Source organism: Lytechinus variegatus, chromosome 18 (genome assembly GCF_018143015.1).
Source record: "Lytechinus variegatus isolate NC3 chromosome 18, Lvar_3.0, whole genome shotgun sequence".
Classification (NCBI taxonomy): Eukaryota; Metazoa; Echinodermata; class Echinoidea; order Temnopleuroida; family Toxopneustidae; genus Lytechinus; species Lytechinus variegatus.
In genome coordinates, this window is record NC_054757.1 from 22,146,507 (window position 1) to 22,173,732 (window position 27,226).

The following is a 27,226-nucleotide window of genomic DNA, read 5'->3' on the forward strand; positions in this document are numbered from 1 at the left end:
AGGTTAAGTTTTTGAAATGGCATCATAACTTAGAAAGTATATGGACCTAGTTCATGAAACTTGGCCATAAGGTTAATCAATTATTACTAAACATCCTATTAAAGTTTCATGTCATATGACCAAGGTCAAAGGTCATTTAGGGTCAATGAACTTAGACCATGTTGGGGGAATCAACATCAAAATCTTAACCTGAGGTTAAGTTTTTTGAAATGTCATCATAACTTAGGAAATATATGGACCTATTTCATTAAACTTGGACATAAGGTTGATCAAGTATCATCAAACATCCTGCATGAGTTTCACGTCACATGACCAAGATCAAAGGTCATTTGGGGTCAATGAACTTTGGCCGATTTGGGGATATCTATTGAATTACAATAAAAACTTTATAAGTTTTTGGATCTTATTCATGAAACTTGGACATAATAGAAATCAAGAATCACTCAACATCTTGTGCAAATTTCAGGTCACATGAGCAAGGTCAAATGTCATTTAGGGTCAATAAAATTTGGCCGAATTGGGGTATTTGTTGAATTACCATCATAACTTTGAAAGTATGTTGGTCTAGTTCATAAAACTTGGACATAAGAGTAATCAAGTATCACTGAACATCCTGTGCGCATTTTAGGTCACATGACCAAGGTCAAAGGTCAATGAACTTTGGCCATAATGGGGGTATCTGTTGAATTACCATCATAACTTTGCAAGTTTATTGATCTGACTTTTGAAACTTGGACATAAGAGTAATCAAGTATCACTAAATATCCTGTGCAAGTTTCAGGTCACATGATCAAGGTCAAAGGTCATGTGAGGTCAATGAATTTTGGCAACATTGGGGGTATTTGTTGAATTACCATCCTATCTCTGTAAGTGTATTGGTCTAATTCATAAAACGTGGAAATAAGAGTAACAAAGTACCACTGAACATCTTGTGCGAGTTATAGTAGTTTTCAAAGTCAGCACTGCTGCTATGTTGAATCGCGTGATGCAGGTGAGACGGCCAGAGGCATTCCACTTGTTGTAGATTAAAAACAGAAAATTGATATCAGAAATACTTTTGGGCTTTTTCTGATTCCTCATTCTAGATGGAGCTACTAACTGGTGTGTGCATGCACGCAAGGAGAGATTCCTGAGGCATGGAATCAATAGATCCATGTCCCGGGGGGGGGGGGGGGCGGCGGGGCCACTTCCATTCACGAGTGGATACCATGCGCGACCATGGGGCCCGCCATGGGGTCTCGAAAAGCACCCAAAACACGTCATTTCCATATTCTGAAAATGCACCCCTTAACAAGTATTGGCGTTTGAAACCCTACCCTTAACAAGTATTGGAAACAAAACGATACTCTTGGCAAATATTCCCTGAAATGAACCCCTAAACAAGTACAGTAATGTTTTATTGTTACGGGTCCTTCGGTCGTCGGCTTTACCTAACAGGCTACAAAACTCACTCGACCATGCTGCCGCAAGCTGGGTGTGCGAGGATTACGTAACTTTCACCAACACTACACCGTTAGTATACAAATGTAGACCCACATCTGCAGTGTGTGTACCTCAGCTGATTCAACGAGTCTGCATAGCAGACTTGGTCTACTGAGGCATAGCACACTAGGTCTACTGAAATGGCTCGCTTCGCTCGCCCTTTTCAGGCTGGTTTGCTTCGCGAACCAGCAGATCCCACCTTACGAGCCATTCAGAGTCTGCATAGCAGACTACTACACCGTCATGGCGCAAACATTCACTACTGAATGACACGCGCCGTATAAGCTAAAACAACAATAACAACAACAACAACGATTTCGATTGATTTTACTGTTACCCCAAGGAGATATCAACTACACTGACTGTACCATCTGACTGTGGGAGAGTGCGCCGAGCGCGTTACAAAAAATTAAAAGAGCCGTTGACAAAGAAAAGTATTAGTGGCAGTGTCGTCTGCCTTCCTTCTTTGGACCCAGAGTAATAGTAGTGGGTCATTTTACATCCAATCAGTGTCCAGAATGTCGGAAAAAGTCAATGTGTCCAATGCATGTGATGACCAAGACGTTGTCCGGCGATTCGGTGTGTTGGCTGAGAGGTCAAATGGATATAAACAATGGCTGCTTGACCAGCTTCGATCGCGAGGCTGCAAAAGAGTGCTGGACGCTGCATGCGGTACTGGGTGAGTGACCATAGTGTACACTGATGAATCTGACCGCGGCCTATCATACCATACTATGAAGCTATACAGTAATAGCTCTATATGCTCATATTAACGATTCCTATGTAACGTGAGGTTAAAATATTTTATACGGGTTTATAAACTGTAGTTATGGGCAAAATACACCAAAAAATCTTGGCAAAATACCCAACTTTGAACCAAGGAAAATTAGTATACCTAACAACTTTAATTCCTCTAATTCAGTGCTTTTCATAAATATATAATTTTAAAGGTTCAAGGTAACCAAATCTTTGTGCAAGTGTCTTTATACATAATATTACGAATTTTTTTTTTTATATGATCTGAGAATTGTATCAACATGCATAAAACACTCAAAATCATAGAAGAAATTGACATATAAACCAACTGTAAGAGTAGAAATAACCACCAATACATGATTTGAAATAAGAAACATTAGTTGAACTGTAATCGGAAGAGTTTACTACTACTGTATTTATGTCCACCTGTTCACTATGTTACACTCACAATGTTTCTTCTTCATACTTGGTTCTCTCCCCCAGTCTCTCCCATTTCCTTATCCAGAATTAAATGATATGAGTCAACTGGTCCACGTATATCAAAACTCCTCAAAAAAGTTTGGAAATCTGATTTTGATCGATAATTCCTCTTCGGTTTTAGTAAATATCAATGTGTAATTAATATCAATGAATAGAGCATTTAATTCTCTTTAAGATGATACCCTACATGATATGATTATGGTTCACTTGGAGGTGCAGTGCCTTGAAATGTGGGGGCAAGGTCAAAATTCAAAAGCTGCAAAATGGCACAATATTGAAAGTCACTGTTCTTTTTTCCGTGGTGATGAGTGAGTTTCTCAGCGGTTTTGTTTTTACTTTGACCGATAATTCCTCATCGGTTTTAGTAAATATCAATGTGTGATTAATATCAATGAAAAGGTCATTTAATTTTCTTTAAAATGATACCCTATATGATATGATTATCATTCGCATGGAGGTGCAGTGCCTTGAAATGTGGGGTAAAGTAAAAATTCAAAAGTTTCAAAATGACGTAATATTGAAAGTCACTGTTCTTTTTTCAGTGGTGATGAGTGGGTTTTTCAGTAATTTCTTTTAATTGTTTTCATGCACCTTAACATCAACATTAACATGGAATCAAACACACCTCTGCACTAGCAAAACATAACAAACAATCATGCATGGGTATTTCAAACAACGACACAAACCATGTTATCTCACAGAACCATCACTACAGAAGCAGGGACACTTCATGCCCGGGGGGGGGGGCACTTCCATTCACGAGTGGATACCATGCGCGACCATGGGGTCTCGAAAAGCACCCTAAACACGTAATTTCCATATTCTGAAAATGCACCCCTTAACAAGTATTGGCGTGTGAAACCCTACCCTTAACAAGTATTGGAAACAAAACGATACTCTTGGCAAAATGAAATGAACCCCTAAACAAGTACAGGAATTCTTTATTGTTACGGGTCCTTCGGTCGTCTGCTTTACCTTTAGTGTCGGGGCAAAAAGGACATCCTTTATAAAACATTTTAATTTGGTTTTATCCCGGCAAATTCCACCCTAAACACGTAATTTTCCTAGCGAAATAGATACCCTTTTTTCATTATTTTTGTGTTTTTGACACCCTTATCACGTTACGTACGTAACGTGCCCCATCGTGAAAAAGACATCCTTTTTACGTGTTTTTTTGGTCGCGCATGGTATCCACTCGTCAATGTAAGTGGCCCCCCCCCCCGGGACTTCATGACTATTTCTGCTCGCTTTGCAGCTTTTCATCCAACACTGAAATTCTACTCTTTTCATGATGGCATGGTCATATGAAGCATCATCGTAAAGAGAACTAAATGATCTTTTAAATGATATCAAATATGCATTGTGTAAACTTGGGAGTTCGGAGAAAGGAATGGTCAAACTCAGATTTCCAAACCCTTTTTGCTCGTTTTGCAGCTTTTTAATTCAGACCTCATCCAACATATTGGAATCCTGCTCTTTTCGTGATGACACGATCATAACAAGCATGGTATCATTTTAAAGAGAACTAAATAATCTTTCGTATGATGTAAAATATGCATTGTTTAAAATTTGGAGTAGGGAGAAATTAATGGCCAAACACAGATTTTCAAACTTTTTTTGTGAGGTCTTAGAAACTATATCAAGTCCAGAGTATAAAAACAGAATGCAAAATACATATTTCAGAGATTTTGGGGGTACCGCTCGATGCACCCCGCATAAAATCACACAGTTTGTTCTCCTGACCCATCCCATGACCGTAAACAAAGGAGTCCTCTAGCTTTCTTATTATCTGATAAATCAAAATTTGCGAGCGAGCAGAAAATGTTAATATTTTACAGAGCACTTTATAAAAATAAATTTGTAAATCACACAAAATAATGAAAGTTTGATTTCCGAGGTGAAATATGTTGTGTATATTGACTTCCAAACGTGATATTTAAACTCCATATTGAATAAGATATGTAAATCACCTAACATGCCATGCGATCGCAAAGCGCGAGCGAAAATGTTATATAGTGACATTAAAGAATCTATTTATTTCCAAGTCTTCCCCTCATCTTAATTTTATTTCATTCACTCGTCTTCCTCCTGTACTTTTTCTACTCTGACTCTCTTTCCCTTTTTTTTTATTCCTTTCTTTTTTTTCTTCTTTTATGCTCCGCCGATAGGGGAGGGGGGCCGGGCCCCTCAGCCCCCCCCTGGATCCGCTAATGCAGATCTATATATATATATATATATATATATATATATATATATAATATATGTGTGTGTGTGTGTGTGTAAGGATGTGTGCGTGTGTTTGGGTAGGTGGGTGTGTGTGTACTGGGGGTGATGTACGATAATTTATGTATCAACCTATGTTTTAACAATGTTTTTTATTCTGCTTTTACTTTCCTCATATTTTAGCGGGGACGCTCTCTTTCTTCTGAAGAATGGTTTCCATGTAGTGGGTTCAGATAGCGCAGAAGCCATGCTATGCCAGGCTCGACAAGCCAAGAAATCACAACAGAAACTGTGCGAAGCTGTGGGAAAATGGGGTCAGTTACAAGATTTTTTTTAATTGGAGATATTGTAAATGAATAAAAAATGAAATGAATCGAAAAGTTTTGAGCATAATTTTCATTTCGGGGAGATGGTTGGATTTTATTTTCATATAATTTATAGATCACTTTATTAAACCCTGCAGTTGTGGAAATATGTAGTAATTATTTGGGACTTTAAAAATATTTTTCTTCACAGAAATCAAGAATGCGAATTGGCTTACTCTGAAAGAGGACCTCGGAGGTTATGGTGAATTCGATGCAGTGCTTTGCATGGGCAATTCCATGATCAACCTCATCGATACCTCACTCGATTTAGAACTTTACAAGAAGAGTTTCGAGAACTTCAAATCGATGCTCAAACCTGGTGGAATTTTGTTAATTGACCACCGAAACATGGACGTCGTGTATGAGACTGGGAAACCCGTCAACAAGAACGTGTATTTCAAGGTACTCACAGCACAAGTTACGCGATGTGATTGGTCGAATACGCACCATTCCTTAACCTTGATTATTGCATATTTTTGTATGATTATAAGAAAAAGTAATTTTTCCCATTATAAAAATGGATGGTAACTTTTCCCCATCATATCGTAATAAACAGTTTTGAATAAGTAGATAAATAAATGAATAAATGAATATAGAAATAAATCATAAATAAATGAATATTTTTTTGTTTATGTCACCTTTATTCAAAACAAAACAAAGTGAAGTTACAAACAATGAAAATAAGTCCAGGTTACTCGTTTTTTAGGACGAAGTACAGGACTCATAAAAAATTACAGATACACAATATATAACCTTTTTTTTAAAAAATAAATTAAAAAAAGATAAATAAATGTCAAGCTTTGTCGCAGAACATGAAAGAGTTCATCATAATTACTACTTTTCTCATATTTTTTTATTGTATTTTGTAGGTTGATACCATCAACAAGATTTCTTCAAAGTTAGTCCAATATCCTGGGAAACCAGATACCGTTGACATCACGTTCGATATGATAGTTGATGGTGGTGGTGATGACGGAAAACAAAATGAAAATGGTGAACTCCCGAACGGCAGTGGTGTTCATACCAATGACGTAATGGTACACGACAAAAATATTGAAAAGTGAGTTACTTTATAGCATTAATTTAAACTGTTTTCGTTTCAAATTACGTTTCGCGATAATGCAGAAATGTTTTGTGTATTGTGTATGAATGAATGAACGATTGATTGAATGAATGAATGAATGGATGGATGGATGGATGGGTGGGTGGGTGGGTAGGCGGATGGATGCATGGAACGAATGAACACACAAAAGAATGACCAAACGGCTTTCTTTACTATTATATGTAACAAAATGAATATTGTTTTCATTTTGAAATTTTCCCATTGTCTGGGTTAAAAATATGGAAAGACTTTTTTTCATGAATATTGAAATTGAAATAGAAACTTTATTCACCATAATCTTCACTAAAAACATACAAATCAAGAAGAATACATACTTCGATAAAATACATTATAACAAAAGTGAGTATTTTTAAGAGTAGTGGAAAGATCACTGAAAAGTTACAAGGACCTGTAAATGCATTAAGGAAACAAATGCAGTAAGGAAAAGCAGAACAATCAAATATAACAAAAGTATACAATAATTGTATCTATATCAGTATTAGTATAAGGCTTTCTGCATGAAATGTATTTTTAAATATCTTTTAAAGCTTTGAAGGGTTTTGCACTGCTTTATAATCTGAGGGATGTTATTCCAAATGATGGGACCTCTACATAAAATGATGTTGTTTGAGAAAGAATAATGGCCATATATTGCATTATTCTAAGATGCCTGCCAAATTCGGGCCATAATTACCAATTTTGAACCCGATGTGACATGATTTGGCATTGGGAATGTAAAAATCCATTAAAAAACCAGGGCTCCGTATAGCACAAAGATTGGCGATCAATCGCTAAAGGAACTGACCAATCGATATCAATGTTACACGCGCATTTGGTTTAAAATACTAACCAGGGCAGGGACCAATCAGTGTGATTCTTTCATATTTGCAGTCCATCGCAAACCTTTTGTGTTACGGAGCCCTGGACACTTTGGGAAATGGAAAAATAATTTTTCTTTTAAATATGGTGAATGGGGCCCTTATTTTCGATTCGATTACTCATGTTAGCGCATGGAGAGAACCAGATTTCTATCACAATATAATAGGCATTTTATTTTGCCTTTTGTATCGTAGTTGTTCGCATATTTGGTTGCTCGTGCAAAAAAAAGGCGCTCTCCCTTTTGTGAATTGTTGTTTGAAAAATAAAACCACGGAAAATGTATTAGGCCTATTTGACTCAGTGCCTATGTGATTCACATATTCTTTTCAAATAGTTCAATGTGTATTGTGATGAAAATATGTATAGATAACAGCCATTCATGCATGAACTAATCTTGATAGTCATAATCCTTGATGGAGGAGCCCCCCCCCCCCATTCACTCTCCTCTCCCCTTTTCCTTGTTAAATCACCATTGTTTAGAATGGAAGATTGTGAATGATCATTTTCATTTTGTAACAAATTGTCTTCAAAACTGGCCCCTTGATGTCTTCGGTTTATTTTTTTGTTTTCTTGATTTCCGGGACAAATCGGGGCAATTTGAAATAAATACACTTATTTAACATATGTTTCTCTATGATAGGGTTGCCTGGCCTTCTTTTCTCTCACACATTTTATACGAACATGAACATAATACCCAAGACTACATAAACCCTAATCCTTATCTTAACATTATTCTGACCCCCCTAAAAAAACCCTATTGCAATCCTCTATGGCTTTGGCTCTCAAATCATTTGTAAGTGTATAGGAATTATAAATAGATGTTTGTCTTCGCCATGGCAGAGGTAAAAATTGAAGATGTGACAATGGCAGAAGTAAAAGTAAAATAAACAAAATATTTTCCAGATGAAAAATTAAAAACTGGTTTTACCGAAAAAAAGTAACCAAATCATTGTGTAAATTGTTATAATAGGAGGATTTTTTTTCAATTTTTCTACAATGTTACAGAACAGGTCTGTTTTAAAAAGGGGAAAACAGTTTTACTACAATAAATTTGTACGGTTACAGGCACAAAATACAAAATTTCTGTAATTTTACACAAAGACATGTAAGATTACAGTGCAGTAATATTACAGGTGTTCTCAAGACTCGGCTGTAGGAATATTTTATTTTCAAAGGACAAGTCCACCCCAACAAAAACTAGATTTGAATAAAAAGAGAAAAATTCAACAAGCATAACACTGAAAATTTCATCAACATCGGATGTAAAATAAGAAGGTTATGGCATTTTAAAGTTTCACTTCATTTCACAAAACAGTTATACGATGCACATCTCGGTCGGTATGCAAATGAGGAACTGATGCCATCACTCACTATTTCTTTTGTATTTCATTATATGAAATATTGTTATTTTCTCGTCATTGTCATGTGAAATGAAGTTTCATTCCTCCCTGAACACGTGGAATTCCATTATTTTAACATTTTGTGCTTCAGGCAAGGAGGTCCTAATCGTCAAATTCGTAAAAATTGAAATATTGTATAATTCAAACAATAAAAAACAAAAGAAATAGTGGGTGAGTGACATCATCGACTCTCTCATTTGGATGTAACTGGCTCGTTCACATAACCATTTTGGTAAAAATAAGGGAAACCTTGAAATGTCATAACTTTCTTATTTTACATCCGATTTTGATGAAATTTTCAGCATTGTGCTTGTCTGATTTTTCTCTATTGATTCAAATCAACATTTTTCTGAGGTGGACTTGACCTTTAAGTAGAAATTTTCTAACAGTGTAGAAATAACGGAGTTGAGAATGGCAACTTGAGGTAACGATAGCAGAGGCAAAAATTATAGAGATATGGGGTGCTGGTTTTTTGAAATGCCGATAAAAATGTTGTCACTGCTAAATGAAAGGATTTGGTTAAGGGGGAAAATGACCAAAAAATGATTTATTTATTTGGGGGAAAATGACCAAAAAATGATTTATTCCAACCACATGAAGTTCAATTAGGTTGGAAAAAATTGCAAAAAAAATAATAATTATATGAACAATTTTTGTTTTTCTTCTGTCCCAAAATAAGAGATTTTTTTCAAATCTCTACATTTTAGCATACCAACCTATTTATGTGGTGTACAAAATACCAAACAGCACTCCCGCTTCCAAGGGTTATGATCATCAAGGCGTTTATAGTCTAGATGATCGGTGCAAAAAATAGCAAGAATTGTTCAGATTATGGTAAAAGCATGAAATTTGGCTGACAGGTAGAGTAAACAGCGCTGAACATTTTTAGCAGGGGGTGCCAACCTGATCTCCCCTCGTATAGCAACAGTTGCTAGGTAACATGTTTACCTTAGCAACCACGATTTGGGAGTGTTATTTACAGGTTAAAAACTATATTTTGACTTTTAAGCGCCCATTTTACAATCACATATCAAGCAACATTCCATGCATGTATAGCAACAGTTGCTAAGCAACACAATTTCCATAGCAACTATAGATAATATTCCTGAATACAACATCTTCACATAACATTTGAATGAAAATGGTTACAAAATTGGTCAACATATGAAACTTGGAATTACAAAAATATCTCATATGCCTAAAAAATCAGAGCAGTCCAAATAATCATAATAATGTCTGCATGATAATGGCATCTAAGTAACAACCCTTATTGATGTACATAAGTTTATTGTTTTTCTTCACTGATACTTTTTTACTCATACATGACATAGCTTATAACACGCAGACAAAAATCATCACCGGGTCATCAAATGTGCTTCCTATAAAGGATCTCTCCTGTTATGAAAATGAGAGAGGGTATTTTAGTGGATGTCGCATGTGACACCGGGAAAGACACTGAACTTTGATGGAAGCTGAAATTTGATTTATATGAACTAATCGCTTACAAAGGACAAAGCTTCAATGGGAAGTAATGGTGAGTAATGTCGACACTTTTTTCAGTGAAGTTTATTATTGACTGACTTCACACCATTATGCCTCACTGGCATGTATGGCAGCAACGAATGTCCTTCACTTACATCGGTCCTGGGCCAAAATTTGTATAGTTACCCATGTGTACCTAAGTTTTTTTTTCAATCATAGATGCATCTGTTGATGACTTTAAAAGCTTATCACGCCATTAATTGCTGAAAATATTCGTTGACTGTTTCCGTAACATCCCGGGGTAACATACTATATTTACGGGACAGGGTTGTTAGCCGACTTAGCCCTGAGCCCAACGTGAAGGGCCAGGGATAACTCTTAGTCTCGACTCTACCCTTTGACCTGTCTGGCTGAGGTGGCCCTAACAGGGACCGGAGCTCCAGCAAGTATAGCTCTTGGGGCCACTGAAAAACGCAAGCTCCAAGACCTCATCAAGGTTCTCATTGGAGGAATTATGGCATGTACAGTAGACCTGAAACAGCCTCAAGCATCATTGACTGTATGTGCACTGTATAGCACGTTCAGTAGACCTGAAACAGCCTCAAGCATTAAATGTGCATGCATTACTGTCTTGTGAATATGTAACAAAGTAGTACATTTAGTGATTATACAACAAAATCTTTTGAGAGAAACGGTTATTTCTTTGACACTTATTACTAAGGCCGCATCCTACAAATCATGAAGATGAAGCGGTAGTCTGTAAGATATTGTATGTTGTACCAGGTCATCAAAAAGCATGGTTGAAATATAGAAAGCAAACATGTAGCTTTCAACCAACTTGAGACGATTATTTCACAATTCTTTCCTGTTATGTTTAAGCACCTTTTCCCAAAACATGATTCTAATCCCTAATTTATTAAAGTTTTTGAAGCAATTGCCACTTTACGGATCTTTTTTATTTGATTGCTGGGTTATGCTTGAGCCATATACATAATTAGATGATGAAAAGAAAAATATTGACATATATTTAGTCAAAAGTTGAAGATAAGACTGTTTGGCTTAATGAAGTGGGGGAAAGCAAAACCACTGTAAGTATGCATTGTACTCGACAAAAAATATTTTAGAGGCAACAAAGGAAAGCATCAAGAAAGTTTCAGTCATCGTCCTGTTCGATGGGACAATGAATTGTTCATCAATCAAAGTTCGGTGTAAGAAACATCTATCCCCATTAGGACATTACATTGCGAGACAAGGTGATAATGCAATCTGCAGAATTATTCCCATCTTAGATGGACATGACGCCCGCTTTGCTTTATAGGAGACTTTCGACATACCAGTAGTGTATCAGATATGCTAAAGCAACTCCAGTGGGCTACTCTTCAGGAAAGAAAGGCACAACAGCGAGCTAGCATGGTCTACTGCATCATCAATAAGCTTATTGACATCCCGGATGACCACTTTATTCCATCAACTGGACCATGTACACGTGGAAATCCTGATAAGTTCCAAATTCCATATGCCAGAACACAAATATATCAAAATACATTCTTTCCTGATGCTATCAGAATATGGAACTCACTCCCAGCAAAGATAGTTCACAGCACCTCCCTCGCGTCTTTCAAGCAGGAGGTGCAGCAAAGGAGGCTTCGTTAAGGCCTCTTCTGTTTTTAGCCGCACATAGTTTTGTAGAGATTTTTGCTTGCACTATTCATCTGGGCACTTGACAAGCACAAGTACGATAATATGCCAACGGCAGTCTGTACTTTACAGGAAGAAGAAGAAGAAGACAAATTTATTGGAGGCATATGGAAGGAAATAGCATATCAGAACCTCATGCTGCTACTGTTCTGTGGCCGAGTAAATGTGCTTCACGTACGTAGGTTACAAAGCCAGCTGAGCATAGTCCTGCAAGATCTTTTAAAATCAACTTCTGCATTAGCTTTCCAGTCATGACAGATCCCGGAGCTGCAGGATCCAGGCCAACACGCCTGGAAACATATCTGGCCGGTCCAAATCAACTCTTGCGAGATTCAGTTGTTCATGTGATAATTAATGCTGGAACTACAGGATTGATCCAGGTCAAACACCTGCAGGATCATGTCATAATATATCAATCATATAGCTTCAGGATCCATCATAGGTCAACATGCCTAGAAACGGAAATTACAGGTCCAATTAAACTTGTGCAAGATCTTTCACGTCAAGATAGATCGCAGAGATGCAGGATTGATCCAGGTCAAACGCCGTCCTGGAGATGGAACTGACCAATCAAAATCAACTTCTGTAGAAGTCATGATAGATCGTTAGCTGCATGATCCAGGCCAACACGCCTAGAAAAGGAACTGAATGGTCCAACCTTTGGGTCCAACTCAACTCTATCAGATTTTTCACGTCATGATAGATCCCGGCGCTGCGTAGGATTGATCCAGGTCAAAACATCTGGAAACGGAACTGACCAGTCAAAATCAACCCCTGCACGTACGTGGCATTAGGTTCGGGAACGACATGGAGAACCATATGATCTTCATTGCAGGCTATGTAAGGGGGGGGGGGTAAACCAAGGCAAAAGTTGTTGGCTTTCAAGCGACCAACTAATGTTGGCAAGGGATTGAGTGGTATCAAAGCACTCATTTGAAAATTACCTTCCGGTGAGATTTTTGTTAGCAATAAATATTAACTTTATTACTTGTCTCAATCAATTCTTGGCTGTCATTTTTTAAATCTCTCCAAGATAAGATATATTTAGGTAGTGAAGCACCCATGACCTCCTAGTGAGCCCTTTTAACCATTCTTCTACAAGAGTAACCTCTTGTTAAATGTTGATGTTCGGAAGTCTTTCCAAGGGCATTTGTCGATATCATACAGTGTCTTAAAAGAGATTCAGAGGGCCCCCTTGGAAAATAGATAGCTAGACTTTTATTTCTCGATGACACAAATGTCGATCATGAGGTCTATATTATCATTCAATGATAAGTGCCTAACTAAATAGTAATGTCAAATATTAAGAACCCTTTGCTCTGAAAGACACCAAATAATTTAATCCGTGGTCGATCCCTTTTATATATCTAGGTTCATCCATAATAATCATGGTTTCCAAATGGAGAAAGATTGAATTTAATGTGAGTTTTTTTAAACATGCATCAAGTATTATTATGCCAATAATATGGAACACATAGACATGATCTATATCAGGAATCATCTGTCGTTTTATTACTACCTCTATGATTTACACACATCAAAATGGCATTTAGCCATTGGATGCTACAGAAAGCATGCATGTTACTTAGCAACTGGCACTTCGCAATGTTGGGCATACATGGTATAATAGTTCATGGGATGTTGTTATTGATGTTATTGATGCTTTAATAGAAAAGATGTGGTTCATAGAAATTATAATCATGAAAAACATATCCTATAAAAATTGGTTACTGAGGAAAAAATTACCTAGCAACCGTTGCTATGGTGCCCATTTGGATGTACCTAGGGGAATATTCAACACATCGAAGATCTATGGGCCAGATTTAATTTCTGAGCTATTCTGAGAAAGTTGTAATGATCTGAACTATGATAAACAATTCGTTGCTATGGAAAAGGGTCCCTTAGCAATCGTTGCTATGGATAAATGCATCAAAACTGTTGTGACACAAATGAACATGCTTTATATTAAAATTTATGTGACATATCAATTGAAAAAAATGTTACTAAAGCCCAATAAATCTCAGTTACTAGGGTAAATATGTTACCTAGCAACCGTTGCTATGTTTGAGTAACTCAAGTTGGCACCCCCTGCTAAAAATGTTTAGAATAACTTACTCTACCTTTGTGCCAATTTTCATGCTTTTACCATTTTCTGAACATTTTTTTCACCAATCACCTAGGCGTTTATATTCAATATCATAATGGATGCAGTGGTCAAGGTCCAGGGTCTTTTTTTAATTCAAAGAATCTGAACCAGACGGTCCCTCTCGATCGACGCCGAATTGGTTTACCAGTCAAGACAAGATTATTATTGATTTTCATTACGAGTTACATATCCAGTGCCGAGCCAAGATCTCTATTACCAAATCAAATGTTTGTAACAAAAACGTCAGCATTTTTGCTCGCTCGCTTCGCTCACTCGAAAATTGTGTCTTTTCCCCTCAAAATTTTGAAATTTGGCTTAGTGAAATCAATTACAACTGTCGATCATGGTATAATTTGAATCGGAGTTCAAAATACAGGCCTTCATTAATATTTATGGCCAATATGGCGACATGCACAGTAAAAATGCTGTCATTTGTTTAACCGTTTAAACAATCATGTTAAATTTATTGAAGATTAGTTATCGAAAATTAAACTTTGTTGCTTACAGTTTAAACACTTAATGTTTGAACTGTTAAAACAATTACTGTAAGGTTCATATAGTAAACATGCAGCGTTGTGTAATTCTTTTTTTTACTCTATGATATGGAGGAAGTATGTAAGTCATTGCTGCATGAAGTTGTTTGTGCAAAAAAAATAGTTTATCTTTTATCAGAGTTCATTTTGAGAACTACTGGGTCCAAAAGAAAACCTTTTATGAAAAATAACTGAGGCCTATATACGGCTCAGAGCCTATTGAATTAATTTCAATGCATTGTGTGTGTGATGAATAGGCGTACACCCGTACCCATCATGCATTATAAACGAAGGACAAGTAACCGTTAAAAAATAGCCCTCCAAAGGCTTTGAATTGAGTCAAAGTAATTTTAAAATATACGCAACAAAAAAATTGCCCCCCTTCTAGAAAATCCTAGGTACGCCAGTTCATTAGATATTTATTGCTGAACCTTATTTAATGATAAGGGAGACATATTATTCACACAAGTATGAAATAATGAACAAAAAATCATGATTTTATGTAATAAAATAAGAAAACGGAAAGTTTAGATGTGACATCATCAGCCCACCTAATGAATATTCATGACAACTGTTTTCACGAAATATTGCTAAACTTTAAACTTCAATAACTTTATAATTCGTGTTCCAATTTAGATGAAATTTTCGGCATTGTGCTCAGTGAATTCTACTCTATGTATTAAGATATAAATATTTTCAGTCCGGACCATCTCCTTAACAAAATATTGCTTTATTTTAAAATTCAGTAATTAACTTCTTTTTCAGCATTTTGTTTTGGAAATTTTTCTCTATTCAGTTAGATATAATTATTTTCATCCCGGGGTACATCCGTTTAATTACTTTATGCTTATTTCAAATTTGTATTATTTGCCTTTCATACCAATGACGTAATGGCAAGCATCCATAGGTGGCTGGGTGGATGAATGAATCATGAAACGAGTGAACTTACAAAAGAATGAACAAACAACTTACTTTACTATTATATATGCAACAAAATGAATATTGTTTTCATTTCAAAATTTTCCCATTGTATGGGTTAAAAATATGGGAAAAAAAATGTTTTTTCATGAATATTCTAAGATGGCCGCCAAAATAAAAATTTTGACTTGTCTTGTGAATACTACACTTGATTGACTTGAACGCCTCAAAGAGGCTATACACGTGCAGGCCATTCATGCAATCGCTGCCGATATATAGTTAGGGGCTTTAGTTAGCCTGTTTTTGCTTAACTGTTTCTTAAATGCAGCTAGATCAGGGGCCCGTTGCAGAAAGAGTTGCAATCAAACGCAACTCTAAAAATCATGCGCATCTTGAATTTAGACCAATCAACAGCGCGCATTTGGGACTTGCGATTGATTTCTTTGACTTGCGTTTAAACGCAACTCTTTCTGCAACGGACTCCTGGTGCATTTTTAGTCATTGTTAATAGTAGTGGGAGAAAGTGAATTCCTCTCTACAATTTATTGTACGAGGGTAGAGGGAATATTTGTAACAATCCTTATTTGCTCTGATTATATAGTAGTTTAAGTCATGAGACTGGTTATTCAAGTTGTTGGCCTGGAGGATGCTTTGGAAGTGATTTGATTTATATTACATGGACTTATATTGTGTATTTCTTTAAACAAAAATATAAGCCGCCTACTTGTTCTCCTGTCTTGGAGAGTATTCCATTTTAGAATGCTCATCATTAATATACAAATCGTGCTGCTCTTCTTTTAGTTTTTTCAAGTTTATCTTGAAGATTTTTCTGGTGGGGATTCCACGCGGAACTAGGCCGCACAAGTCTAGAGTCTTGTAGGCGATATCTTTAGTTTGAGTTGAACAATGCCATATATTACGTTTCAACAATCAAAGTATAGGGGAAATCGGGGTAAGTTGTGACACTTTTTGCATGTTAGAATTGATATGATTAATGATCTTGTAGAAATAAGCAGCTGGCCTTAAAATCTAATTCTTCTGAAATATTCTTCACCTAACTTTCTAACCCCACGCTGAAAGTCACTGTCACCTTTGAAAAAAGAGATGTCAAATGGCTCAACTTGCCCCATCTGTGGGGTAAGTTGAGCCACCATCTGGGGTAAGTTGAGCCACAAAAAACTATGTACAAAATGTAAGGGGGAAGAACCAGCATGTCAATTTTTTTTATTTAAAGTCTTTTCACTCGCTTATTCTCTGTAAATACCAACATCCTCATAAAGGAAAAGAACAGTCATGTAAATTTGCTCCTTTCTGCCTCCATATCGATGGCTTTTTAAGGTTTTTTTTATATTACCATAAGAATTACCATGGCTCAACTTGCCCCATGTTTGTTTGCTCAACTTACCCCAGTCCTAACTTAATGCGATAATTTTGCATCCACACATTTCTTGCATCCATCATGTTAAAAATTACGACAAAAATTAAGATCCATATCTGGACTAACAATGTTGTTCTTATGTCTTTATGATGTGTGCGTGTAAAAAGCACGTATCTATTTCACACCCTTTTTAAACTTTTTTGGCTGAAATTTGTATTTTTCCCTCTAAAAAAGTACTTTTTGTTTCAAAGTTGAAAAAAATGTGGTGGGGTTAGGGGTTATGCAATGGTTAATCAATACATGGCACCACCATAATGTCTAACTCATTCATTAATGGCCTGGAGGTGGTGGTTCAACTTGCCCCTATGCTCAACTTACCCCACCTTCCCCTACTGTTTGCTTTGTTGTGTCAATATGATTAGTCCAAGACAAATTATACGACAAATGAACACCTAGATAAGGATAGCTGTCATCGATGCCCAGTTCAGAGTTCCCCAGATGGTATTTATAGGGAGTGATCTAAACGTTAAAGTTAACATGCAAGACTCTCTTATGACATCTAACTCCGCAACCGTTTGTCACTTTTCAAGCAAACTTGGATGGTAGATGGACTTGGGGACCTGTATCTTATGCTGCAGTCGGAGGTCACATGGTAAGGTCAAAGGTCATTTTCAGGTCAACGTTAAAGTTTACATGCAAGACTCTCTTATGACACCTAACTCCACAACCGTAAGTCATTTTCAACCAAACTTGGATGGTAGATGGACTTGGGGGACCCGCATGTTATGCTGCGATCAGAGGTTACATGGTAAGGTCAAAGGTCATTTTCAGGTCAATGTTAAAGTTTACATCCAAAACTCTCTTATGACACCTTACTCCGCAACCGTAAGTCACTTTTAAACAAAACAATATTAGGAGCAATATTAGAAGGTGAAGCGAAGGTGCCTATCATTTTTAGTGAGGGGTCTTAGGGTTAGGTTTACAAAATATATCCAGATTATTCTAAACTTTTATTCCCCAACAGGTGATACTGGACAATACTTTAGGTTCTGCAGTGTCACGCTGCTACGTCATATTATTGTCATCAAATTTGGTACTCACAGGCAAAATGTGGCAGGGTCATTGTCGCCATAATGATTGTATTTATTTGTCAAATTTCTGTGTGAGCTCTGTATATCGCAATGACGGATGTCGCGGTTGGTTCGGGGGATACATGTGCTCGGCTGTGCGACCCGCCGAGCATCGCTAGTTTCAGAAGGGGTTTGAATTGTCACTCTTGAGGCAATCGCCAATTTTTCGAATATGCTCTTGCCGTAGTTTTCTCATGTCTCTGTCATTGTCTCACCTGCGAAGCAAAGTGAGACTCTAGGCGCCGCTTTTCCGACGGCGGCGGCGGCGTCAACATCAAATCTTAACCTGAGGTTAAGTTTTTGAAATGACGTCATAACTTAGAAAGTATATGGACCTAGTTAATAAAACTTGGCCATAAGGTTAATCAAGTATTACTGAACATCCTATTAGAGTTTCATGTCACATGACCAAGGTCAAAGGTCATTTAGGGTCAATGAACTTAGACCATGTTGGAGGAATCAACATCGAAATCTTAACCTGAGATTAAGTTTTTGAAATGTCATCATAACTTAGAAAATATATGGACCTAGTTCATGAAACTTGGACATAAGGTTAATCAAGTATCACTGAACATCCTGCATGAGTTTCACGTCACATGACCCAGGTCAAAGGTCATTTAGGGTCAATGAACTTTGGCCGAATTTGGGGGTGTCTGTTGAATTACCATCATAACTTTGAAAGTTTATTGGTCTAGTTCATTAAACTTGGACATTAGAGTAATCAAGTATCACTGAACATCCTGTGCGCGTTTCAGGTCACATGACCAAGGTCAAAGGTCAATGAACTTTGGCCGAATTGGGTGTATCTGTTGAATTACCATCATAACTTTGAAAGTTTATGGATCTGATTCATGAAACTTGTACATAACAGTAATCAAGTATCACTGAACATCCTGTTCGAGTTTCAGGTCACATGATCAAGGTCAAAGGTCATGTAAGGTCAATGAACTTTGGCCATGTTGGGGTTTTTTGTTGAATAACCATCATATCTCTGTAAGTTTATTGGTCTAGTTCATAAAAAGTGGACATAAGAGTAACCATGTATCACTGAACATCTTGTGCGAGTTAGATTAGTATTCAAAGTCAACACTGCTGCTATATTGAACTGCGTGATGCAGGTGAGACGGCCAGAGGCATCCCACTTGTTTTTACTTCTCAATTGCCTGTACAAGTTCCAAAGTTCTGGATTATTTGAGTTTCTGGCCCTTTTATAGAGCTTGTGTTTCTTCCTGATATTGCGTTTCATGGTTGAGTTTATCCAAGGAACATTTGGTTTGGAAGAAGTTTTCTTGAATGGAATGTTTACATTCATAGATGCTTTTAAGGTGTTTGAAAATCTTTCCCAAAGATCGTTGACAGTTGAATTCTGAACAATTTCATCAGAAATGTGATTATATAACTTATTCAAATCTTCATTTATCTTAGTGAATTCGGCTCTCCTATAGATATACACTTTTCGTTTTGGAAGTTTGATCATCTTTGGTTTAATAGCAGCGTAAATAAAGACCACATCATGGTCACTTATGCCCTGTTTAATTTCAACCTTTTCAAGTTAGTAAAACAGAGATCCAATGTGGCATTGTTTCTACCGGTGACTTCACCATTTGCTGTAAGTTGTGATCTTGAGCAGTGTGAATCATTACTTGGACCTGGTCCTTGGTATCGATATTCCCAGTCCACGTAAGGCAGATTAAAATCCCCCAGCAACCATATGGATATTTGTCTTGGGATTTGTACCAAGGCATTTTCAAGCAACTTAATGTATTCGGAACTTTTGAACCCGATGTGACATAATTTGGCATTGGGAATGTAAAAATCCATTAACATGGACACTTTGGGCAATGGAAAAATGATTTTTTTGAAAAATATGGTGAATGGGGCCCTTATTTTCAATTAGACTACTCATGTTTGTGCATTGAGATAACTTAGGAAATCAGACTTAAGCCTATATCACAAAATAGTCATTTAGTTTTGCCCTTTGTATCATAGTTGATCGTGCAAAGAAAAATGTCGCGCTCCCTTACGTGAACTGCTGTTTGAGAAAGAAACCCGCGGGCCGCGGCAAATGTATATATTAGGCCTATTCGTCTCAGTGCCTATTTGATTCTCTTCTTTTCATATACTAGTAGTTCAATGTGTTCAATACGTATAGATAACAGCAATTCATGCATGAACTAAACTTCAATGTTAAAAAACACGTGATTTTACAGAAAAATAAAAGAAGATTATGCAGAAAGCAGTAACAGAATCATTCTGTAAATTCATAAAACAGGATTTTTCTCTGCAATTTAACAGAACATGTCTGTTTAAAAAGGTGAAAAGGATGTTCTATTCAAGGAAATTTGTAAGATTCCATACACCAAATACCAATTTCCTGTAAGATTACAGGTGTTCTCGAGACTCTGCTGTAGGAACTTCTTTTAGTTTAAGGATAATTTTTCTAACAGTGTTGATAGTCATTACTACAGTAAGCAAAAAAAAGTAAGGTGATCTTGTCCAAAGTACATGTTTTATTTCGATTTTGAATGATGTATTTCATTTCATCACAAAGGACAAAAAAGTAGTAGGGGTACATTTGACACTGTTGCTGATGTGGTTTACGGTACACCATGTGGAGTGTTATAGAAACAGTGGATAGAAGAAGTAGATAGGCGAAAAAGTGGAGATTTGAGAGTAAAGTATTCTTTCTTGAAAATAGTCCTGAAAAGGAATGTAAACCAGAAGGAATGTTGAGTGAGAACAGCTTGAGTAGTAGAGCTGATGAGGAGATGCTGGCTTGAGTCGGCGAGTAGAGATGAGTAGAAGTAGAGTCTCTCTACTACTCATCATCTCTATTTTGAGTAGGGGGGGGGGGTATCCTCCTGTCCCCCTGGGATCTCCGTCCATCTAACGCTGTTATTCCTTGTCCGATATTTAAGAAAATTACAGTGTCCTGTTTTAAGGTTTGACGACTTTTACTTTATTTGTTCAAACCATATTATTTTCAGATTGGAGTGCCCGTCCCTCTATGAGCATACATACATGCAGTAGAAAATAGGGGCGGATTGAGGATTATCCAAAAGGGGTGCATTTTGTTCAGAAGACAAGCAGAAAAAGGACTTAACTTAATAACGACATTTTCCTCTTTTATTCATGACTCTCAAGGGGGAGGTGTTCCGGCCTGGATCGGCCACCGACTTATCAAGTTAGTTCACTTTGTTTGCTATAAATGAAAAACGTTCATTTTGCAATTAGGAGTTGAAAGATAATGTACATTTTTTTATAACGTAAAATTAGTGAAAAATTGGGAGGTAAACAGAAAATTGGATGAATGAAGTTTATCAGCTAGGTGCATGTCAAGCATGTCAAGTTTGGTTTACAAAATATAATCTTTGGTTTCAATGAGAACAAAAAAAGGGTGATGCATTATTTATTTCTACAGAAACTAAATAGTTTAAAAAAAACAGTTTGATAATGGAAAGGAAAAAACGATTTGGTAGGATAAAGAGGAGAGATATATGGGCAATTCCAAGCAAAAGTGGAAAATTTCCAAAATTTATACTGGCTCTGTTTCCAATCTAGATCAAATTTCAAAACCAAATGGAATTTCATAAATACAAAAGGGGAAAATAATTAGCCACAATTTTTTTTCTAACGCATCTCCTTATAGGAGAATCCAAACCATACAAAAAATTCCATACATGAGACTACATATATTGTTTTTAACTTAAAGAAAACTATTGCTTGTTTTGTAAAATTTTCTTTCGGATAATCTGAAGGTCATCATTTTACATCGTTTCAAACAAAAATTTTAAAATGTAAGTTCTTTTTGCGCTGCCCGTGAGTGGATATTTCTGATGTCACTTTGTAAATGTCACTCCGTATAACCGGGTATTAGTTTTCGTTTTAAGTCGTAATTAATGAAATGATACACCAAATTTTTTAATGTAATGCAGCATATTACAGCTAGAACAACATAGAATAAAATCAATAAATCAAAATTATGATAGCAATTCGAAATTCACAAAGTTTAAGCAATATGTTTTCTCCTCAAATATGCATGTCCATTTTCGTCACTCCGTAACCTTGTTCATGAATGTTCATTTCTCATCATTAATTCAGTGGATCAAAATAATGAATTTTATTATTTTGAAAAGTGGGTTTCATCAACTACTGTCAGGTACCATTTCTTGGCAAATAACTACTCAAATATGGGTGATATCTTTGAATGCAAAAAAGTTGTTTCTGAATGTCACTCCTTAACCTTGGAACTGCTCATATTAGTACTATATCGGGTTTGTTTTACAAATCTAATACTAAATGGACGTCACTTCATTTAATACTTACGTGACAGAAATGTAAAGTATTTTTATTGTTAGAGTTATATTTTTTTATTGTGAATATTTTTGACTCAATTTAAAGCCTTTGGAGGGCTATTCTTTCGTTCACCTTGCCATTCGTTTACCATGCATGAAGGGCTCCGGGTGTACACCTATTCATCATATATACACAATGCATTGAAATTAATTCAATCGGCTTTGAGCCGTATATAGGCCTCAGTTGTTTTCCATAAAAGGTTTTCGTTTGGACCCAGTAGTTCACAAAATGAACTCTGATAAAAAGAGAGACTATTTTTTTTTGCACAAAGAACTTCATGCAGCAATGACTCAGATGCTACAAGTGTACCTCCATATCATGTCGCCATATTGGCCACAAATATTAATGAAGGCCTGTATTTTGAACTCCGATTCAAATTAAACCATGATCGATAGTTATTATTGAATTTCACTAAGCCAAATTTCCAAATTTTAAGGGGAAAAGACACAAACTTTCGAAATTCGAGCGAGCAAAAAATGTTGACGTTTTTGTTACAAAAATCTGATTTCGTAATGGATCTTGGCTCGGCACTGGATATGTAACTCATAATGAAAATCAATAATAATCTTGTCTTGACTGGTAAACCAATTCGGGTCGATTGAGAGGGACCGTCTGGTTCAGATTCTTTGAATTAAAAAAAAATGAACCTTGACCACTGCATCCATTATGATATTGAATATAAACGCCTTGATGATCATAACCCTTGGAAGTGATGTTTGGTATTGTGTGCACCACAAGCAGTACCCTCCTGGTAATTAGATTGGGATGCTAAAATGTAGAGATTTGACAAAAATTGTTATTTTTGGACAGAAGAAACAAAAAATTGTTTATTATCTAATTGTTATTATTTTTGTTTATTATCTAATTGTTATTATTTTTGTTGTACCTTTTCCGATTTAAATGAACTCATTTTTGCCTCTGCCACCTTTACATTTGCCATTTTCAACTCCGCCATTTTTACACTGTTCAAAAATTTCTGCTTAAAAAATAAAAAAAGTCCTACTTAAAAAATAAAAAATTCCTACAGCAGAGTCTGGAGAACACCTACAATCTTACTGCATAATCTTACACGTATTTGTGTAAAATTACAGAAATTTATTATCTTGTGCGTGTAACCTTACAAATTTATTGTAATATAACTGTTTTCTCTTTTTTAACACAGACCTTTTCTGTAAATTTGTAGAACAATTGTAAAAGAAAATCCTGTTAAAACAATTTACAGAATGATTTGGTTACTTTTTTCTGTAAAACCCTTTTTTTAATTTTTCTTCTGTAAAATCTTCTAGTTTTTTTCTAACAGTGTACATCTGCCATTGTCACATCTTCCATTTTTACCTTTGTCATTTATTATACCTCAGCTATTTTCACCTCTGCTATTTTTTTTTACCTTTGTCATTTATTATGCCTCTGCTATTTTTTTTACCTCTGCCCTTTTTACCTCTTCCAGTTTTACCTTTGTCATTTATTATGCCTCTGCTATTTTTTTTACCTTTGTCATTTATTATGCCTCTGCTATTTTCACCTCTACTATTTTTACCTCTTCCATTTTTACCTTTGTCATTTATTATGCCTCTGCTATTTTCACCTCTGCCAGTTTTACCTCTGCCAGTTTTACCTCTGCCAGTTTTAACTCTGTCATTTTTACCTTTGTCTAACTCTGTGCTCAAATCATGTAAAGCCAAAAGTGTCAAAATTTTTCTTATGTTTTACTGTGCTCTTTCCTGATTCATCGATGGCGATGACAAACATCTATTTATACTTCATAGACAATTATGAATGATTTGAGAGCCAAAATGAGCTGAAATATTATATCTCTACTATTAGTGATTTATAAAAAAAATCGGCTTTCCATACTTTAACCACAACTTCAAAGCTGAGTTTAAGTTAAACCTGACTTTAGAATACGGTCCATATAGGATTGCAATAGAGTTTTATTGTATTTATTTATTCATTTTTTTTTTTTTTGGGGGGGGGGTGGGCTCTGAATAATGTAAAGAAAAGGATGAGGGTTTATGTAGTATTGGATATTAGGTTCGTATGTAATGTTTGGGAGAATAGCAAGCCAGGCAACCCCATCATAAAGAAACTTTTGTTAAATAAGTGTATTTATTTCAAATCGCCCCGATTTATCCTGGAAATCAAGAAAACAAAAAAAATCAACCGACGACATCAAGGGGCAGTTTTCAAGACAATTTGTTAAAAAATAAAAATAATCATTCACAATCTTCCAAACTAAACAATGGTGATTTAACAAGGAAAGGAGGAGAGGAGAGGGGAAGAGGGGGGCTCCTCTTTTTAGTGTACATACTGTGTTTAGGATGATAACCTTTTTTTTGCTCGTCAATTTTTCCAGCCCCTTGCCCCTTCTACCTTTTGGGAGAGATTTCTGCAGCGTTATGACATTCTTTTTCATTTAGTGAAACAGTTCTCTGCATGGCTTCATGGATATGCAATGAGCGAGCTGATATCACATCCCCACAAAATTTGAAATAATTATGTATTCAAATTTTGACCTCCGAGAATTTATTGACAACTGATTTAAAATGTTTAATTTAATCATTACTCCAACATATTTTGTTACAATGGAGACATATCATACACACTTGTATGAAAGTATGAAATAATATTGTGATTTCATGTAATAGCATGAGAAAAAAGTAAATTGGGGACATTACATCAGCAGCCCACACAATGAATATATATATCTGACAGTATTCTGTAACTGTTTTAGCATAATATTGCTTAATTCTAAATTCAGTAATTAACTTCTTCATTTGTTATAAGATTTTAGGAGCTTTTCAGCATTTTGTTTGGGAAATTTTTAATTTTACTCTATCCAGTTAGATATAATTATTTTCATCCCGGGGTTCATCCGTTTTGTTACTTTCTGTTTACTTGTTACTGGTTAATTGTTATTGTATTTGCCTTTCAGAATCTTCTACAGATTTGACGCGTTATAACTCTTTGCAAGAATTGTATTTTCTTGAAATACAATATTTTGACCAATAAAAAATCAAACTGAAAAAAAATGTATTCCAAATGTTGAACAAGTATGAAGTGTTTGCTCACTTTATATACGTTTTTTGGGAGGTACGATGCTATGTGTGTATATATTTTTTTAAAGAGGCCATCTATTGATTTATAGATGGTCGAAATGACAGACAAAATATTTCTCAGATTTGTCTTCATTTTAAGTTCGTATAATTTTCACCTTCTTGTTTTGTTTGGTGATTTCGATATTGTTTGGGGTCAAATTTTCCAATAAATATCTTGGGTTACTTGTCAACAAATCCTAATACAGTTACTTGGGCAATAATTGGACCTAACATAATATTACTTAGCCGTTATTTGGAGAGAAAAAAAATATTCGTGATTTATTTTCGTAGGATGGATTATGATAGAAAATGAATCATATTCGTCACAGAAAATTCTTTTTCCTTTTTTCTCAGAGTAACGATCCCTCTTCAGGCTATCCGAGCAGAGGCGTTTGCATCCATGCTTGCTGGAGTTTTCGGCGAGGACTGTGAACGCGCCCTCTACGGTGACCTGAGCCTAGATGCATCCATACATGACACTGCTTATTTCCAGCACGTGATAACAAAGAGAAAATGATGAAGCGATGAAGATAACATATTGCCTCTTATTTTTGTGTCTTTTCTAATAAAAATCTGATATTCTCCCGAAAGTCTAACTTATCGGAAGACCTTGCATCCCACACTTTTCAATAGGGAGTTTTCGCACAGGGTAGTAGTATTTTATTTTGTAGATTAAAAAGCTGGTATTTTGTCACCTTGTTTCGTGTAGGCCTAATTATATATATGCTGTAGGCCTATTTTGTAACATTTTGTAATAACTACCCATTCTCTGGGGCACAAGTCAGCTTTTAAAAATTATTTGCGGAGCATCTGTAATAATATCTATTTAAAGGTCTTTATACTAAGATTTATTTATATTTTTAATATTCACATTCGTATTCCTTTATTCATTCACTCTATGTAAAGAGGCTGAAGTTATTTATTGATGTACATCATTGTATTCTGAATTGTATTATGGTATTTATTCAGATTCTTGATAATCCACTCCTTGTCGTCAGTATAAACTTAAATGATGACGTCATATAGGCCCTCATTCCACAGAGGGGAGACCTCTGAAGGACCTTTCAAAGCCCCAAAATTTGCAAGGTCTTGCAGCAGTCTCCAAGATCACTGAAAATTGTCATCTCTGTGAAATGGCCCTGAAAGACCCCTCAAAGAACACAGAAAGACTTTCTTTTCTTACTGGTCTTAGACTTGTCCTATAGAGATCTTTCAATGGTCTTTCAGAGATCTTTTATGCAACAAGTGATCTTTCAGAATTATTTCCAATGACTATCTGGTCTATCAATGATCTTTCAATAATCCCTCTTGAGTCTTACAGTAATCTCTGCAAAAATCTTGAGAGACTGACAAAAGATCATGGAAAGACTAATAAAAACTTTGAAAGTTCATTGAAAGACCACTTAAAGACTGCTGAAAGACCATCAAAATACCATTTTCTTGAAAGACTGCTGAACCATTTCAAAATGTTTTGGGACTCACGAGGACCACCAAGACCATTGAAAGATCCATCAAGAATCGTGGAAGACCTCATAGATCATTGAAAGTTCCTTAAAAAGACCCTATGGTCTTACAGCAGTCTTTCAGAGGTCTTGCTCTCTGTGGAATGGCGGTTATAACGAATATATTCAGGGCATGATTTGAAACTAATTTGGCCTGTTCTCAGACCTAATAAATGAATAAGATCATTGGCAACTACTGTTCTTATTGGTTTGTACTTTTTTGAACTACTAGTAGAATGATCTAATACTCAGATCGTCTAACACCATTTTGGTTAGACCTACATGCTCTACTATCAATTTT

General features: G+C 35.9%; 1 protein-coding gene across 2 annotated transcripts; it reads left to right on the forward strand.

Annotated features, from left to right (window-relative positions):
- The first annotated feature begins 1,477 nt into the window (after positions 1 to 1,477).
- On the forward strand, positions 1,478 to 26,087 carry LOC121431772 (glycine N-methyltransferase-like). 2 transcript variants are annotated; one of them, XM_041629473.1, is made up of 6 exons: positions 1,478 to 1,570; positions 1,931 to 2,161; positions 5,125 to 5,255; positions 5,458 to 5,708; positions 6,176 to 6,366; positions 25,778 to 26,087. In XM_041629473.1, exons 2-6 carry the CDS (start codon positions 2,001 to 2,003, stop codon positions 25,938 to 25,940), a joined length of 897 nt encoding a protein of 298 aa, XP_041485407.1. In that variant the 5' UTR covers positions 1,478 to 1,570; positions 1,931 to 2,000; the 3' UTR covers positions 25,941 to 26,087. The 2 variants fall into 2 exon arrangements, with proteins under 2 accessions (XP_041485407.1, XP_041485405.1); XM_041629471.1 differs by lacking the exon at positions 1,478 to 1,570 and having other exon boundaries at positions 1,833 to 2,161.
- Positions 26,088 to 27,226: the final 1,139 nt, after the last annotated feature.

Coding starts and splice junctions, on each gene's coding strand:
- LOC121431772 (XM_041629473.1), top strand. CDS start 2,001: ATGTCGGAAAAAGTCAATGTGTCCAATGCATGTGATGACCAAGACGTT. Junction 2,162..5,124: donor GACGCTGCATGCGGTACTGG/GTGAGTGACCAT, acceptor CTCATATTTTAG/CGGGGACGCTCTCTTTCTTC. Junction 5,709..6,175: donor ACAAGAACGTGTATTTCAAG/GTACTCACAGCA, acceptor TGTATTTTGTAG/GTTGATACCATCAACAAGAT.